Consider the following 17,158-nt stretch of genomic DNA (forward strand, 5'->3'; position numbering starts at 1 on the left):
TTTTGAAAGAACACACTGATTCTACTCTGCCAAAGGGAATGCAGTCGTCAAGTAGAGTGTTTTGCAGAAACAAGGACAGGTTTTTCTAAAAAAAAAAAAAAAAAAAAAGTCACATTTTTAGTAATAAATTTGAGGTTACTACAGAATTACAATAGTAGTCATGTTGAAATTGAAGCTTATTTAAATTTGAATTTTTTTATTTTTTCAATTGCAGGATGGAGTCAACAGAGAAGTGTGAAGTTGTGATACAGCATTTCAATGGAAAATACCTGAAAACTCCACCAGGAATCCCAGGTGAGTTTTCTCTCCTTTTGCCTTTCCTAACTCTTCAGCATTTCCATTTCATTCAGTTGTAAAAAAAAAAAAAAAATGCCACCCTTTCAAAAACGACTCCAATATTTAATTCAGTTGCTGTAATTTAATATCTAGATCAGACGAATAGCGGGGTATACACAGTGGCTTCTGACACCTAAGCTGATCATCGTGGCATTTCCTCAATAGCTGGTGATTCTGTAGGGCTCTTTTCCTCTGACTCTCTCAATTTCTGTGTCGCCGTCTCCTTCTCTCTCTGGTGGTGCACTTGCTGCAGGCTGGGACTTCTTGGTCAGGAGAAAACCCTCTTAATATTCACACTCATGCCTCTGTGCTGTTCTTTTCAATCTACTTAAGAGCTTGCACTCTCGCCTCTTTTCACTTCTGCTCCTTCTTTCTGTTGCAGTGTCCTCTTCCCTTCCTGCTCTGCTTTTCTGGAGTCACCCTGTAGAGAGCAGTCAAGGAGAAATGAAGCATAGTAGGTTGCACAGAGATCTTAATGCCAAAGAAGATGAATTACGGAAACAATGCAAGAGAATAAGATGCTGAGTTCAAACAGAAGGATTGAATTAGAAACAATGCAAGTCTCAGGCTGGAAAGCTTTAAAGCATAGCTGACAAAAAAAAAGTAAACTGGGAGGAGAAAAAATATACCGACGTGTCAAACGAGAAGGCCCGAGGAAATGGAAAGTGCTGCTTTAGCTCTATTGAGTCCAGGTGCTTCGGTATTTAAATTTTCCTGAGATGTGCTGGCCAGATAGGCCGATATGCAGAGATTTCCTCCTCAGCTGTCAGGTTTTTTATTATCGCTCACCTCATCAACGATAGGCACAGAAACACATCCATAAATTGGTCTCCACTATCCAGTGATATCGGAGAAAAGTGGACTTGGAATGTCCACACATGCTCAGCCAGTGCATAGCCAGCAGCCATTAAAGGCGATGTGAGCGGCTATATTGAAGTTTATCTGTAATAGGAAACCTTTAAAGCCGTAATATGAGGCTGACCTTCGCCTTTAAGGGTCGATCTCCCTGCTGCTCAGGCTTTATTATTGTAAATGGATTGTTCAGGCTCGTGCCAAGCTTGGAGATTTACTACCTTCATTGAGGAAAATCCTTCTGTGAATTAGGAATGGCTATGTTTACAAGTTTTGCTTCGCAGCCACCGAGGGGTGCTTGGAAAATCTAGTTTTCCCACAATCCCTCAAATAAACGTCTGTTAAAGAGAGCCGCTGCCTTCTTCTGTTGCTGCCAGGTGTAATTTGAGATCATTTTTTGGAGTAGATGTATATTTTTGATTCTTTGCAGCTTGTAGTAATTGCTGAAGGATGTGATTCTGATGAAGTGCTACGTTGACATAAAATGCATCCTCAGAGCAAAGATGCACAGACAGACAATTTAGAAGGAGCCTGATTTACAAATGTCTGAGCATCAGAAACGACACTAACATTGCAACATGGAAACTGCCAGTCAAAGTTAGATGATTTCAATATATTGTTAGCATAATTTGTATGATGTTATTACACACACACAACCTTAAATTCCTGAATGATGTCAGGAATATTTTTTTTATTAGTGCCTCAAAATGGTTTGCACAAATAAAATAGCAAACTTCTATGTATCTAATCAGCGTTTTGTTTGACAAAATGTTTCCTGACAGCGGGATGCTGCCAGCACTCTATTTTACTGTGTGGTTTTCAGGATAGAAATGTACTGTCAATCATAGCATTTTGCACAAAAAATAACATTTTGGTTAAATCTAACCTCCAGCGTTACTCTGTGTAAAACTGAAAAGCTTTCTTATAACTATGGCTTACCAACCGTCACTTTTCCATAAAGATCCAAAATTGTTTATTAATTAAATGCTTGTTATATTTTATTTAGCTGTATCAGAGTAAAATGATCTAAAGACAAATGCATGTTACATTTTTGAGGTTTTATTTGTTTAAAAAAATCAAATCGAAAGTTGTGTAAGATTTAGCTGCTTCTTCATTCTCCACTTTGTGTTGGGCCAGCACATGGAATTACGACAAAATACATTGAAGTTCGCTGTTGTATTGTGACTAAATTGGGAAAGTTCAAGAAGTTGACTAATTTTGCAAGGCGCTGTACAAAAACAAACATAGGCTGTCTTTGCCTTTGGTAAGTAAGTGTGTTGTTTTGTTTTGTTTTTTTTGCTTCCTGATATAATCCATGTTGACTGGTGCTCTGCTGCACTTAGATTCCTGGACTTTCCTCTTTTATCAGACTCAGATGTTGCAGAAGACTCGAGGCTTGTTTCTGTTTCAAACTTACAGAGTAAACAACTACTTTTTGCATGCAAGTGGACATGCAGATTACATTTTCACTGCATTCCTATTTGTCTTTTGTCCAGATTGAACATTGCATATTTAGATTTCGCAAGTCTAAAGCAGATGCATCTACTTCTTGTCTACTGACAGAGTCTACGCCACAGTGCGTGTGTGTGTGTGTGTGTGCGCGTGTGTGTGTGTGTCATGTTGGTGGGATTTCCCCCGAGCCCTTTGCTATGCAGGCCAGCTTCTTCATTCATCGTGCTTTGACAGCTCAGCGGCACCCCTCGGGGTCCTCTCACCACACACAGAACAGCAGGATCGTCTGTGTGCATGTGTGTGCGTGGTTTTGCTACACCCATCATGACTAACCACAGCGAGCCTAAACACCAACTACAAAAATGCAAAAGGAAGGTCCAGGAGCCATGACTTTGACCTGGGTGGAATGTCACCATCAACTTAATGCTAATGAGAAACAGTTTTTTTTTCTCTCTCTGAAGAATATATAGGGAGGTGTATATATATATAATATATATATATATATATATATAAATGTATATATATGGTACGCATACTACAATATCCCTCAATTAAATTCGGTAAAGGCAGTTGCCTGCAAAAGTTATCTTGTTAGTAAACATCCCCGTTGTGTTTAATTTTATCTCATTTAGAAACATGGTCATTTTTATATATACCGCACCTAAAACAGATGAAATCACAAAGTGCTTCACAGAGTAAAAACGAAAAAAGTCATAACAAATAGTCGTAAATTGTATTAATTCGCATGTTCATTGTCTAGTTGTATTAGCCTGTTGTTGTTGTCCAGTTTTTTAAATTATTATAGGAGACAACATGCAGGCTTTTCTTGACGACCTTAAATAACCTGTTGGAGGCTGACAGTGAAGTAGTTCAGAGTGATGAGAAGGAGCTGGTAGAGATGTTTTTGATTAATTGCTTGATTGGTTGGTTGATTAATGAACGTACAATGTTGTTGTTAATACATTGGATTTAGCAAAATGTTAATTTCCATCTGTAATTCCATGAAAAAAAACAAAACACAAAATACAAACATTCCAACAATTAAACCAAGATGTGCTGTAAAGCCCTCAGCGTTGTGTTGAAATAAATCCATAAAATGAATAAAAACACCTGGCAGAAGATGCTCTGATCAGATGACCCCAAAATGTACCTTTAGGATCTACATGAAAAAGATCGACTACCAAAAAGTGCATGATTCTTATTACTCTTAAACACTGTTCCCTTCATAGAAACACTGTGATAAGCAGAAGGAATAAATAAGTGTTCACTTCTTCCTAGTCCCTTTCAAACAGAAAAGTAGTGAAAGGCAAATTATTTTATTCTTGGTAATTTATGCACATGTTTTCTCTTGTCCTTGCTGATGACTTATTTTCTTGTTTTTAAAAACCTGTTTGAAATAAATAGATGAATGGAAAATTAAACAAAATAGTGGTGGCAGCATCGTGAACATAAAGGCAGATGAAAACAGGATAATCCTGGAAGAAAACTCAAGAAGTTTCTAAACACAGGGGTCGAGGTTCACCTCCAAGAAGAACGAATGTAAACATACAGCCAGAACTAAAAGGCAGTGGTTTAGGTCAGACAGTATTCATGCAATGCCAGTCAAATATCAGGCATAAATCTAGTTTAGAATCTACGGCAGATTAATATGCACTTCGACTATGGCTGAGTGCAAACTATTATGCAAACTAATTGCAAAGCTGATACAGGATCACTCAAAAAGAACAGCAGTAATTTGTGCAAAAATTAGTTTAAATAAATTACTGATTCAGAGGAGGTCAGTGCAAAAAGCAGTTCGCGCTCAGATTTTTATGAAAAAAAAACATGTTTTTGTTTGAAGTGGAACTTTGCTTTTGTGAGGCACAGTATATAACTCTTTTCTACGTTTGCATCTTCTCCGCACTGTCACTTTAACACATGACGGTGTGCAAGATAATCTGTGCGTGCGTGCGTGCGTGCGTGCGTGCGTGCGTGCGTGCGTGAATGCAAATGGAAATGGTTTCTTTCTTCGAGCCAGGTGTGTTCAGTGCCAACAAAGGGATATTGAATCGTAACCTTGCTGTCCCATAGTAGGAAATAAATATCTAGATGTCAAGTGCCAGGTCATGTGTTAAATTCAACCGACCATGGGAAAGCAAATAAAAAGGAAGCGCCCGTATTGGCCGGAAGTTAACGCTGAGTTACAGATAAGGCATCAGCAAAGGGGAGCGTGAACATTTAGAGCAGAATATTGTCGTGATTCAAGCAGATGGCAGCTATTAGCAGCACAGAAAACGTCCATACATTTCCTATTTAAATTTTAATCCGAGAACATCTAACTTCCTTCTCATTACATGCGATACTGAACTGAATTACAGTGTAGAGACACAATAGCAGATGGCAGCTAATGATACTTAACAGCCTCCATTCTCCCAGTGTTAAGTTTTTAATGAAATTATATGCATTTGTCTGAACAGATAGTTTCTCAAATGGTGAGCAGTGCCTTTATTTGCCTTAATTTAGGATTTTGTTTGAAGTGATCTCCAGTTAGAGCCAGGCCTTTAGTGCTGATTTCCTCTATTTGGAAAGTATAATTGGTAATACAGACGCCTCATTTTGATCCACTCCTGTTTGCCCTGCAAAGCTGTGAATTTCAAACTCCATTCCCCTGAAAAATCAATGAACAGAAACCATTTTCTTCTTAAAGTTTTTTAATGTGGCTCATATCCTCACACGCCGTGTGGGGAAAAAGAGCAGAAAGATTGAAGTTCAAGCAAAGCAAATCCAGATTTAATGGATTAAACGACACCTTCATTTGCATGTGAAATCTGTAAACCATCTCTCTACTTATTGAGAAACATATTGTTGGAATTGATTCAATTAGGAGCAAAATATAATAGTGTACAATAGTGAAGTTGAAAAACGACATTTCTTGTATTTTATACAGATAAAATAATGAAAAATGTGGCATACTGAGCTGTTTAATTAAATACCTTGTGGAACCACCATTTAGTGTGATGACAGGTTTTCTGTAAGGATCTTTCATCTTCCTAGCGAACTTCCTAAAAAAAAACAAAAAAACTCCCAACTATAATGCCTCCTTAAAGTACCTTTGGCTGTGGAGTTGGTGCATTAAAGATGATGAGCTCTGTACCTTTTTTCACTTCAAATAGCGTTTATATAGGTCAAAGAGTTCAGTTTTGATGTCATCTCATTAAAACATCTTCCACATTTTTGCAGTGTCTTCTTAATTTGACTTCCCTATTGCATTTTTATCAACAATGACAATGTTTTTGTATTATATATATATATATATATATATATATATATATATATATATATAAATTGTTCCTCCAGGCTTTGGGTCACTTCTGCTCCTCCAGAGTTTCTTTAGGCTGTCCTGGCTGCTTAGCTGATCAAAACTCTCAGGTTGTAAATCTATTCCGATGTCCTTATTTTGGTTGGATGCTGGTTTGTTCCATACTTTTGCCTTTTGCGTTTACAATCTTTGAGAAGTACGGTACAACGCTTGGAACATTGTTTTTTAATCTATTTCCGCTTCAGGCTTCTGTACATCGTTATTCATGGCCTGTTTGTCGTTTGGACCAATCTTCTCTAACACGCCAGGTGTATTTACATTGATATTAAATAGCACATCAATGGGCTCTTTTCTCTTTGGTGACTTCTGAGTTATACTTCAAAGTAATTAGGACCATTTGACATTCATTTAAACTACAGCCTAAGTGACGCATGTATTAAACATGAGGCAACTTCTACATTCTGTCAGCGTCATTCCAGTGAACATGCGTTGCATGCCGATAGCTTCAACTAAATCCTCGCCTGTATAGAATATTTTCCTCTCCCGACAAAAATGTGTACCGTAAAGATGCATCCAATCACTTATCCCGGTCAGGTTTGTTTGCTGAGGCCTGGTTGATATGAGAGGTGCGTAGCAGTTGTCCAACAAGCCAGGCACAAAGGCTCACGCCAGCCGCTGCGCCTCGGCCCACGTCTGATTGTGATTCAGAGAGAGAGACGTGATCGATAGCCCTGATGGAGCACTACAGCTGTTTAGATATTCTGTGCAATGCGGCAGCCGCTCTCCCTGTCGCTGCGCCCGGCCATGAGCATGCATCCACCCATGCACAAATAAAAACTCATGCATCATACATGCCCCGGAAATTTCTGCACCATGCGTCGTTTCTAATACAGCTGTACGCGCATCAGCTTTTATACGGGACCTTAAACGTATAAATGCTCGTGTCGTTGGCGGCACTCAAAGTTCTTCCCATAAGAGACGAGCCACTTTGTATTTGGGTCAGCGGCGGTGGGAGGGGAGGAAAGATTCATCCTTGTTTTTAGTGAATGCGAATTTACTCAATGCACAAAATAAATAGAATTTATGAAACATGTCTACAGCTATAAACTATACTGAAGTGAGCCCTACAGGGATGCATTATGATTTACATTGCAACCCCTGTGCACAGGGAAAGTCAAAGGAAGAGCAGATAAAAAGTGATTTAATCCGGTGCCTCCACAGAGCCCTGCTGATTAAAGCCCTCTGTCCCACAATGCATTTAAACAGCTTAGAGATGACACCCTATGGTGAGCGTAATTCGAACCAGAGACACGTTAGCCTTTGTTTGGTTATGGCAGGTGAGTTATTTTATGTAGATACCGTGCTCTCCATTTGTAGAGGAACAGGGAAAATTGATAACTTTTAGGAGACTGCTGGTGCTGCGCCTCTCCATCACTGTGCAGCTTCTTTTCATCCAGGCTTTGTTGCTTGAAGGCACAGGCTGTCTTGGAACAAGAGGAAAAAATTCCCAGACTACAATAATAAAGTTAGCATTAGTCTTAATGTCATAACTGTGCAAACAAGGATTCAATCCAGACTGAATGTGCACCAACACAGCTTTTTCTTCCCTTTCGCTTCTGCTGCCGTTGCTCGCTCCAAAAGCCTGCTGCCAATATGGCAAATGAGTTGAGAGCTGGCTCCAATATTGTCCAATGGATGTTGGATAAATAATAAAAAGTACATCAGGAAGGAGCCGCACTGGCCCTGAGAGATGGAGCAGAGCGGAAACATGCGATGTGTTCAAGCTTTCAAGCCTCTTGTTTTCTCAGTACATTGCTTTGGCATTGTTCTTTTTAACTTTATCTGTTTTTACTATTGCTCTTTTTTCATGCCTCCTTCTGTTCTCATTCACTTTTATCTATTGCTGGTCTCTCAGACCCATAATTAAAATGAAAGTAGTGCTTTTTTCTAATGCCCCGTTCTCTTTACGAGCATAATTGTTCTTTTAAAATACTGATTGAATTTCCAGTTTGATGATTTAATTTTTCCTGAGATCTGTACAACACAACAAAACCCATTCATTATGACTTCTGAGACATAGGAGTTGAAGGAAACAGTGCTGAGATTTAGTTAGAGGAGGACTTATGGGTGGGGAGGTAGGGGGTTGTTGCTGGGGGTGCCGTTGTCGAAAGAAGAAAATGATTCCCTCACTGATGGCATCCTCACCAAGGCAACGGCACCAAGACAGCAGCGACAGCCCACAATATTAAAGCGTCCCTTGCTGAAATAAGGCTTGTCCCAAATCACTTGGTAAGTCCCAAAAAGCCCCTCCGAAACTGTCAGTCATACTCGAGTAATCTATGTTAATGTCTGCCATCCCTCCCACAATCCCCTGGCTAATAACTGGCCTCTCGGTGGGCCCATTTCTGTTCCCCCTATGGCGTGTAGATTTAACGTGCAGCCAAGTAGGTTGGTAATTTGGCTGTCAGTGTTACTCAGACCTTCCTGCCAATGGAAGTATTCAAAGTCCTATTGTTCCTTATGCATGTGTGAATAAATTGTATTTGATAGATGTTTATTTTTAAGGTAATAAAAGGTCAAATTCATACGTCACTGTTTCTAAAGAACATGTACGTATCAGTTGGTCTTCGTCAGTGGCACTCAGACAGGTATTCAGCATAATCCGTCATAAATACGGTGCAGGTCAGAAGTTTGCATGCGTTCATTTTGAATTTTTGGTTCGTGTACTTGAACGGCTCTTTTCTCCGGCAGGAATGATAGTACAATACAAATTTTCCATTGTTTTTAAAATCAAGTATTGGATGCACAAATTTTGATTTTATTCTGGCTACTCTAAAATATGTACATATTCCCTCCCTGGTAATTTGTTAGTTTTCTGTCACAGAGAGCTTTTCATTTCTAAATCCTGTTTTGATATGTGTTTGGAAAAAAAAACAACTAATTGTCCAAGTTTAAATCCTGTAGCTCAAGAGCGAGCGAACCCGGTTCTTACAGGTTGGTTGGTTTTGTTTTGTTTGTGGATTAGGTGTTTCCCAGTCTAAGAAGATATGTCTGCTATTTTACTTCAACTTGGAGCAAGGAGACATCTTAAACCTGCAAGATACAAACGGTATCTTGCAGGTTTGTACCAGTTTGTATTCAACTTTTAGGTTTAAAAGCCTCACCTTAGTTCACCCAAAATTTCTTCCTGACATTGTGGCCAAATATTTCAATCTTTCTGACCTCTGACAATAAAACAGTTTCTAGTAGGCGTTTGGTCTTTGGTCACCACGACTTCAGTCCATGGTAGTGTAAAAGTCGCCACACTGTGGCCAGTGAGACTGGTCTTCCAATTTCCCAGTTTAGGACAAAATTGAGTCTTTCATTGTTCCTGTACGTTCTTTGTTCCGTCTGAAGGCATCATATGGGATGGAGGAAAACCACAAGTATTTGACCCAGTTCTTGTTTTTCCAATATCAGCGGCATTGAAATAAATCATTTCGGGGCCAAAATCAAGACAGGATTACTGCCTGTGATGGGTGTGTATAAACTTCTAGCTGGGATTGTAAATAGAAAGGTGCAAAATAGCCTTTATAAATGCACTTACCAGGATATTGCAACATAACAAAATCTGCCCTCCTATCATGAACCTTCCACCCACAGCCCCTGATTTCTCCTGCCTCCCATTAGAAACGAAGCACACAGGAAGTTATTATTGGCATCCTAAGTAATTCAGACAGCTTCCTGAAAAAAGGATCAATTTCCGCCGATGCACTTTCTCATTATAACCTTATCTTGCCTACAGACAATAATCTGGATTTGTTACGCTTTGTTTGCTTTGCCACTGAGCTGTATGATTCACGAGTGAAGCCAACGGTTTGAGGCAAAAACAGGAGGAGCTGGGATGGGTGGAGGGAGATGGGAGGGGGGGGGGGGTCTCTGTCTCTGAAACAGAAATTATTCACCTACTGCGTTCCCCTTCTGCGGAAAATAATATAAGCCCTTTGATTGGCTTCAAAGTTTGTTTAGGCGGAGAAGAAGAGCTCAGACTCCTGGAGGGGTTCAGACAGGAGCGATTAACTTTGCTCTCCACTCAACCGCATGTAATATAAAGACAAGCAGACTGAAGGACAGTTGCCATGAGAAAAAGATGCATAACAAAGGAGAGAGGAGTACAGTGAGGATGCGATGGAGGGGACGGTTCAGGAGCTGAAGAACTCTGACGGGGGGGAATGAGGAAGATGAAAGGGAACAGATGGAAAGAGGCAAAGAGGGGGAGAAGGATGAGGGTGGTGCAGAGGAGAAAGGCATAAAAGTTGGATCAACCTGTGCTTTTGGAAGGTTAAACATGAGCACAGTTTAGGCTGCTGCGTCTGTAACAGATGAGATGAAAGGATGACATTGACTATACGACTGCTTCCTGAGCGTAACCCTGTGACACGAGACCAGCTGTTCACCATGTTGATCCCCGTCTACCTCTGTTTTTCCCTTCTCACATGCACCTCTCCTTGCACTTTTTTGTTGTCCTTGCTTTTATGCTTTCCCTCCCTCTCGTCCATCCTATTTCTAGCTCCTACCTGCTCTACCGTCACTGTGCTTCACACTGACGTTTTGCTGCACGTGTTTCCCTTTTGCTCATTTGTGTTGCTGGACATCTGAGGCTGCTTTTGTTTGTAGCAAGCGTTTTCCTCTCATCTTTGTTTGACGTGCTCTGCCTGTTCAGATATGCGTCTCTCTCTAATGCTCTGGATTTGCTGACATTTATGATGCAGGTTTTCATTTTTTTCACGCATCATCAAAGCGGATCAGGAACAAGGTTGGGATGTAATGGGGGGCTTGTCAAAAACTATTCTTGATTGTAAAATATTCATGATTTTTCTCTTAGCCAGTTCTCAAGAATATGGTATTATTATGTTGCTTCATTGCAGAATTTGCTGTTTTTACGCACATTGGTCTCTATTCAGTATTTGTCAAGATCCAACCATCTTAAATTTTCACTTCTGGTCATTGTCCATAAGTAGCAGATGTAAAGTTCGGTTTGCACTGCAGAGACAGATTAAACCCTAAAGAGTGTGAATGTGTGGGTTGTGATTTGTTTGTTTGGGATAGTTCGGTCAGGAAGGATCATTCCAGACTGAACATTAGCTTGCTTCATCCAATGTGGTCCTTCTGGTGTTTTCTGGATTATATGGATTAGAGCAGCACAACTGCAGTTATCAAAATGTACAATATAATAAGTATTGTTTGAATGCAGGGCTTTGTAGGCTGTAGCAAAATTGCAAAAAATATTGGGCATCGACCCTCCATTTCTTTTGTTCCAACCACATCCATGGCAACAGTTGCAGAAGACCAAGTACGTAGGCAAGAAATCCAGTTGTGAATTTTCTCTGCTGCTAAATATACCAGAGTCAACTGTTTGTGGTAATGTAATGAAGTGGAAGTGATTGGGGATGACAGTAATTCAGCCATGAGGTGATAGGGTGATATGCCACGTTAACTCACTGAGCAAAGTCAGCAGATGCTGGGTCCAGTAGTGTGCAGAGGTTTGCCAATTTTCTGTCAATCGCCACGGATCTCTAATCTTAGTGTGGCCTTCAGATTAGCTCTAGAATGTTGTATAGTGAGCTTATTGGAGTGGGTTTCCATGGCTGGAAGGATTATGGTGTGGGGCTGTTAATCAGAAGTTGGGCAGAGCCGCTAAGTTCCAGTGAAAGGAGCTGTTAACGTTGCAGCATATGAAGACATTTTGAAATATGTATGCTCTCAACTTTTGTGGGAACGACTCGGAGGCGTTGACTGTGCTCCAGTGCAAAAAGCTTTGCCCATAAGGACATGAAATGAAATGATGGGTTTTGTGTAGAGGACTCTTGTGACTCATGCCTCAGACAAAGAAATCACCTCTGGGAAGAATTAGAAAGAGGACTGCAAACTACGCCTTCATGTCCAACATCAATGTCTGACCTCAACCTTACAAAGCTGAATCTGACAACAAAGTGCAAGGTCTTTCCAAACAGCTCAAAAAAATACGTCCCTCTTAAAATATAAAGGCAAAGTTGTAATGAGGAATCTTATTAGCTTACTACTGGAACTTAAATATCATTCATAGAAATGTATTCTTTTTAAGTATCTTTACTCAGTAACCGTGACAACCTTCAATATGATTCCATTTAGAGTTCAGCATCTATGTGAACTACACAATAACCCTTTTTGAAACATGAAGAAGTTGTTTATCATTGAACTGCAGATGCTCCAATCAGTAATTTTCTGGCCAGTATACATGTGTGGGTTTTTTTTTTTAAGGTCAAAGGTCACTGATTATTTGGATCCTGTGTCAAGGGAAAAATTATTTCACTTTGAAGCCATGTCTTTGTGATTGGAGCTTAAAGTTGTTGAAGTTGATCTTGGGAACCCGTGAAGGCAAAATGTATGAACCTAAGCAGAAGTATCGTTTTTTTTTTCTTTTTCTTCTTACAAGCACAACTCCTCTAGAAAAGAGGCCTTAAAATGTGTATGCTACACTCCCAGATCCGTAGACTCGGAAGTTTTAAGCTATCAGTCAACTTAATCTAATGCTGGACCCCAGGCAATGCATTTTTTATCCAAAGAATAATATGCAGCCTCTCAGCAGATACTGTAGGTCACTGAGCTCATAGCCCTCCGGACAGCCTGCCCGTCCCCCTGAATGAAGATTAAGTTTGCTGAGGAGGATAATCAGGCTCCAAGGTCTCTGCGGTATGCAAGAAATTCAGCAGGGTTGCTTTCTGTGATTCACTGCTGAGCTCTTTTTCTCTTCTCATCTTTTCTTATAAGAGATAAGACTATCAGGTTAGATTATAACAAAGTTCAGCACGGCTTTCTATTTTTAATATGAGTATATTTTTAGCATATATTTAGAATAGATTTGAAAAATTAACTGAGAAAGCGAGTGGGAGCCAGGTTGTCTGACTGCTTAGAATTGACTTATTGTATCCTATGTGTGTGTTTGCGCGCGTGTGCGTGCAAATTTGCGTCAGGGAAGCAGAGAGGAGAGAAAAAAAAAAAAAACAGGCATCAGTTACACCCTTCCACGTCACTGTCACCAGTCAGGACACAGAGGGCAGTGAGATAAATCTAGCTGATGCCCCCAAAATAGAGCCGGAGCCTCCATTAGAACAAGACGCAGGCTATGTGAGAACAAGCTGAGGTCACTGTGGTCAACTGAGTTATTTCTGTTGTGTCACCAGACCTCCGGGAGCACACATCCACCTGAGAGCCAGCCAGCAGGTTAGCAGACACTAAAGAATGTGCAAGCAGCGACGTGGCAAGATTTATTAAGAGAAATCTGAACAAGTAATCACATCCGCTAGAACATGTTTACATTTTGTCACGCTTCAGTGGGTTTTATTGGGATTTTTAGGCGATGGACCAAGACAAAGTTTCACTGTGAGGTGGAAGGAAAAGAAAATGTGGTTGTCAAAAGTGTTGACGAAAAATATAACTGTGAAAATGTGCATTGGTATTCAGCCTCATAGGTACAGAAGAGGATTTAGGGCCACTGAGAAAAAAATAAATAAAACACTTCTGACTTTAATCTCAAAAATAATAATATTAAATAAAAAAAATAATCTAAATTCATGAATAGATTTTGTGTTTCATTCATCACATAAAATTCTCAGAAATACATTGAAAATTTTTAGGTAGTGATACTTTTACTAGGTGCCGTTCTGTGAAGTATGTGCAAATTAACCATCTGCTTGTCAACTGAGCCGATTTGTGTCATTTTGTTTTCAAGTGGAGCTTCGGCACGATGGAAACACACCTGGTTCCTAGTGACTTAATGTCTCAGACACAGTGTCTCTGGCTGTCTCTCTTTTTATTTGTTGGCAGTACGGTGCAGCGCATTACTGCTATTGGATCACACTTTTATTTTATTTCTGCCACTTTTACTCAGCCTATATAAATGATTTACAGTAGCTAACAGACATGGATGCTCCCTCTTTGCTGCTGTAAAAACAGAGCTAAAGAACACCAATTTGCCATCAGAAAGATTTCTTGCATTGTCTTCTTTTCTTCTTTCTCCTGTTTTCGTCTCCCGCTCATACGCGCACATGCACGCGCGCACACATCAATAGTCCATTAGGACAGTGCTGCTTTCATTACCTCGAGCCTGGCCCTGAGACAGCCTTCATAGTGGAGCACAGTGGAGCGGAGCTGGCTGGGTTTGCAGTATATACAGGGAGAGGAGTCTGGTAATTGCCAGCTCTCTGTTCTCTTCATCCTGTGCGTCAGGTGGAAAGTATGAATCTGTGGTGTCTGGGGACCACCCCTGCAGCGCTGCAACGCATCTCACCGCAACTGCTTGTCCCCCTACTGGCACAAGTAATAGAGGGAAAACAGGAAGCTTAAAGGCCTCAGAGAGTCCAACAACTGTCACTCTGACAATGCACACAGCCGTGGGAAAGCATTAAAAACGCAGGCAGGGCACAGAGAAGCACCGAAAGTTATAGCCTTCCTGCAAATCTAACTTTCTTTCTCATGCTTGTCACACAGCGGTAAGTGTTGTTGCTAGAGTACAGCTATTTCAGAGACGTATTTAGGTTTTTTCTGTCATATCTCTGCCATGAGAAGTACAAAGAATGAGAAAAAAAAAGTTAAAAACAAAGGCAGCTAGGACTTAATGACATCATTCTGACAAATAAGAAGTAGTGACTTGCAAGAATATTAATACTTCTTAAAAATTGTTCATACTTTATGACGTCAACTCTTGTGGTTATTTTATTCACATTTTATGTAATTGTCCAACACAAAACAATGCACAATTTTAAAGTAGAAGGACAATTGTTCATGGTTTCAAAAATCTTATGACAAAAAATATCTTAAAGTGTGAAGTGCATTTGTACTCACTTTCCTTCATCCTTCATCTTCATCGTCAGTAATACTGCAGCTGTTTTTTTGCCCCCGTAACTTCATTTATATTTCCAGCATTAATTTTTTACACATATATCTGAAAATGATTCTTTTATCCTCATTTTTGCATTCTTGTCAGCTGCAGAGCTATTAAATCTGAACTACTGCTGTGAGTGGAAGGGGGTGGAGGGCACAACATCTGTTTATATAAAATTTATGGAATTTCTTTGTACATTATCCAAGTGCGCAAAAGTTGGCAAAACGTCATCTGCAGCAATACAGAACCCTGGTGTCTGGATCGAGGCTGGATGGGGAGCCTCAGGCCAAAACTGGATCCAACACTGATGTCGGTATCAGGTGTGATAAAGATATATGGTCGGATTGGTCCCATCTCTGAAAATGCAACACATACCTAATGATGACAATGTATTGAAAATTTCACTAATATAGCCCTTTGTCAGCAAAGGTGTCTTAAAATATGAAACATATCATTGCTTAGGGACAAATTGGACCTCAAAATTGTGTTTTCCTCCAACAGCTCCGAATTATACCTTCACAATACAGTTTATACTATTTTTCAACATGTGGCCTTTAGTAACATTTGAAAAGGTTTTGAATTAATGATCCTTGTTCAGCAGCCGTCGTAAAATCAGAAGAAAATCCTGCGACAAGGTTATCTCATTCGGCAAGTCTTTTTTTTTTATTTTTTTTTTTATCACACATGAACATGAAGATTTATGAATTATCTTGAGCCGGTTATTGCTGTTTTTCAGCCCAAGACACAATCTCGCCACAGTTGCATCCAAATCAATTCACCAGGATGTCTTATTTGAGTTGCGAGCACAAGGCTCCACAGGGCGAGGGATACGCGAAGAGGATGCTGTCGGAGTATATCCAATTTCAGACAGCAAGGCAAATGGCCTTGGAGATCAAGGATTATACAGCTGATTTCTAAGCCGAGCTAATATTGATTTGCTGTGCCCCTGGTGAACTCCAGGTTGTACCTTCCCAGCGTAAGCTTTTAAATGTTTCAGTCATAATGACCCCCGTTTGTCAATATGGTCCCTAATCTATAAGGCCACAGCGACTGACCTCTATGAAACGGCCTTTTGTTTTTCTAGGCATTACTGTAAATACAGGAAGCAGCTCCAGGTTTATTCGTCCCTTCAGCACATTTTCTTTTTCCATTAATTTCTTTTCATACCTATAAGCAAACTGTTTTACATCGTGTGCTTAATCACAGCCTTTCAGTTTTTCTATTTTTAATGAGTTGTTGCTTGGTAATGAAACAAATACCTGATATCTCACCTTTTTTAAAAAAATGTAGTTTGAAAGTCTAGTATTTTCCTAGTAGAACAGCCTACTATGATTATCATTATTCTACTCTGTGGCATAGTGAAGTAGAAAAAAGGGACTCATCACAGGGTGTTGATTACCCATAATGCAGTTTGATATCCTGTCCATACTGAGAGGTGCTCTTGGCTTCCCTCTGTGACTTCATAGTTTCTGTCTGCAGAGTTTGTTGTCCTGCCATTTGGCCATCTGCTCCCAAACTTCCTGTTATGGTCTACTCTTCTCCCTTACACACTTTGTCCTCCACCTTCTCTTCTTTTTTTCATCCGTATTGTAAACCTTACTGAAAAGCTCCCTATTTGAGGTTTGGTAACCACTTTAGTAAAAGCTGGAGAAAAGAACTACAGACACCCCCCACCCCCACCCGCCGCCCCACCCACCCATCTTCTCAGAATAAGAGAAACTCTGGCGTGCGAGACGGGTGTTGGGAATCCGTCTAACTCGTCCAGTAGACACATTATGAGGTAAAATCAACAGTGGGAAGTGTTAGATTTATTCTAGCAAGAGGGAAAGCATGTCCAAATCCTCTCAGTTCGAACAGCCATTATAAACAAGAGCAGATTAGCCAGCTGCCTCCTGCTGGGACAGTGAATGGATGAGAGTGGGAAAGATGAGGGGAGGCCGTTCCTCTCCTGCATTATCTAAATAACAGGCCGGGGAATTCAATAAGTACTGGCCTCATCAGACCTCATCAGCCTCCCCAATTAGGCTGCACATCATGGCGGCTAGTGGGCTCATTGCTGCTGGTGACAGATGAGACTCTGCACGGCGGTGCGCTCGCCTTTGCAGAGGTGCTGTTGCCCCACATTTCTGACATTGTTCTATGCTTTCTTCTTTTCTGGGAAGCAATAGCTGTTTATGTCTAATTGCTCAGTCAGAGTCCGTTCTGTTGACCTGGTTCATTCAAACTGCACGTCTGTCCTTGATGCTGCATTAGCAGAATACCAAGAGTCAACCTCAGCTTTAAATAAGGACTCGCCATCAGCAGAGGGTTGCTGCTTT

General features: G+C 40.4%; 1 protein-coding gene across 6 annotated transcripts in view; it reads left to right on the forward strand.

The window, feature by feature from the left end:
- rbms3 (RNA binding motif, single stranded interacting protein) overlaps window positions 1-17,158 on the forward strand; it is a 339,603-nt gene that overhangs the window by 254,093 nt on the left and 68,352 nt on the right. For all 6 annotated transcript variants that reach the window (XM_008422426.3, XM_081612665.1, XM_081612666.1 and 3 more), the window contains one exon: window positions 215-294. In XM_008422426.3, the coding sequence (XP_008420648.2) occupies window positions 215-294 (80 nt within the window). The remainder of the gene's footprint in view (window positions 1-214; window positions 295-17,158) is intronic.

The sequence above is a fragment of the Poecilia reticulata genome, chromosome 11 (genome assembly GCF_904066995.2).
Source record: "Poecilia reticulata chromosome 11, P_reticulata-male-v2, whole genome shotgun sequence".
Taxonomy (NCBI): Eukaryota; Metazoa; Chordata; class Actinopteri; order Cyprinodontiformes; family Poeciliidae; genus Poecilia; species Poecilia reticulata.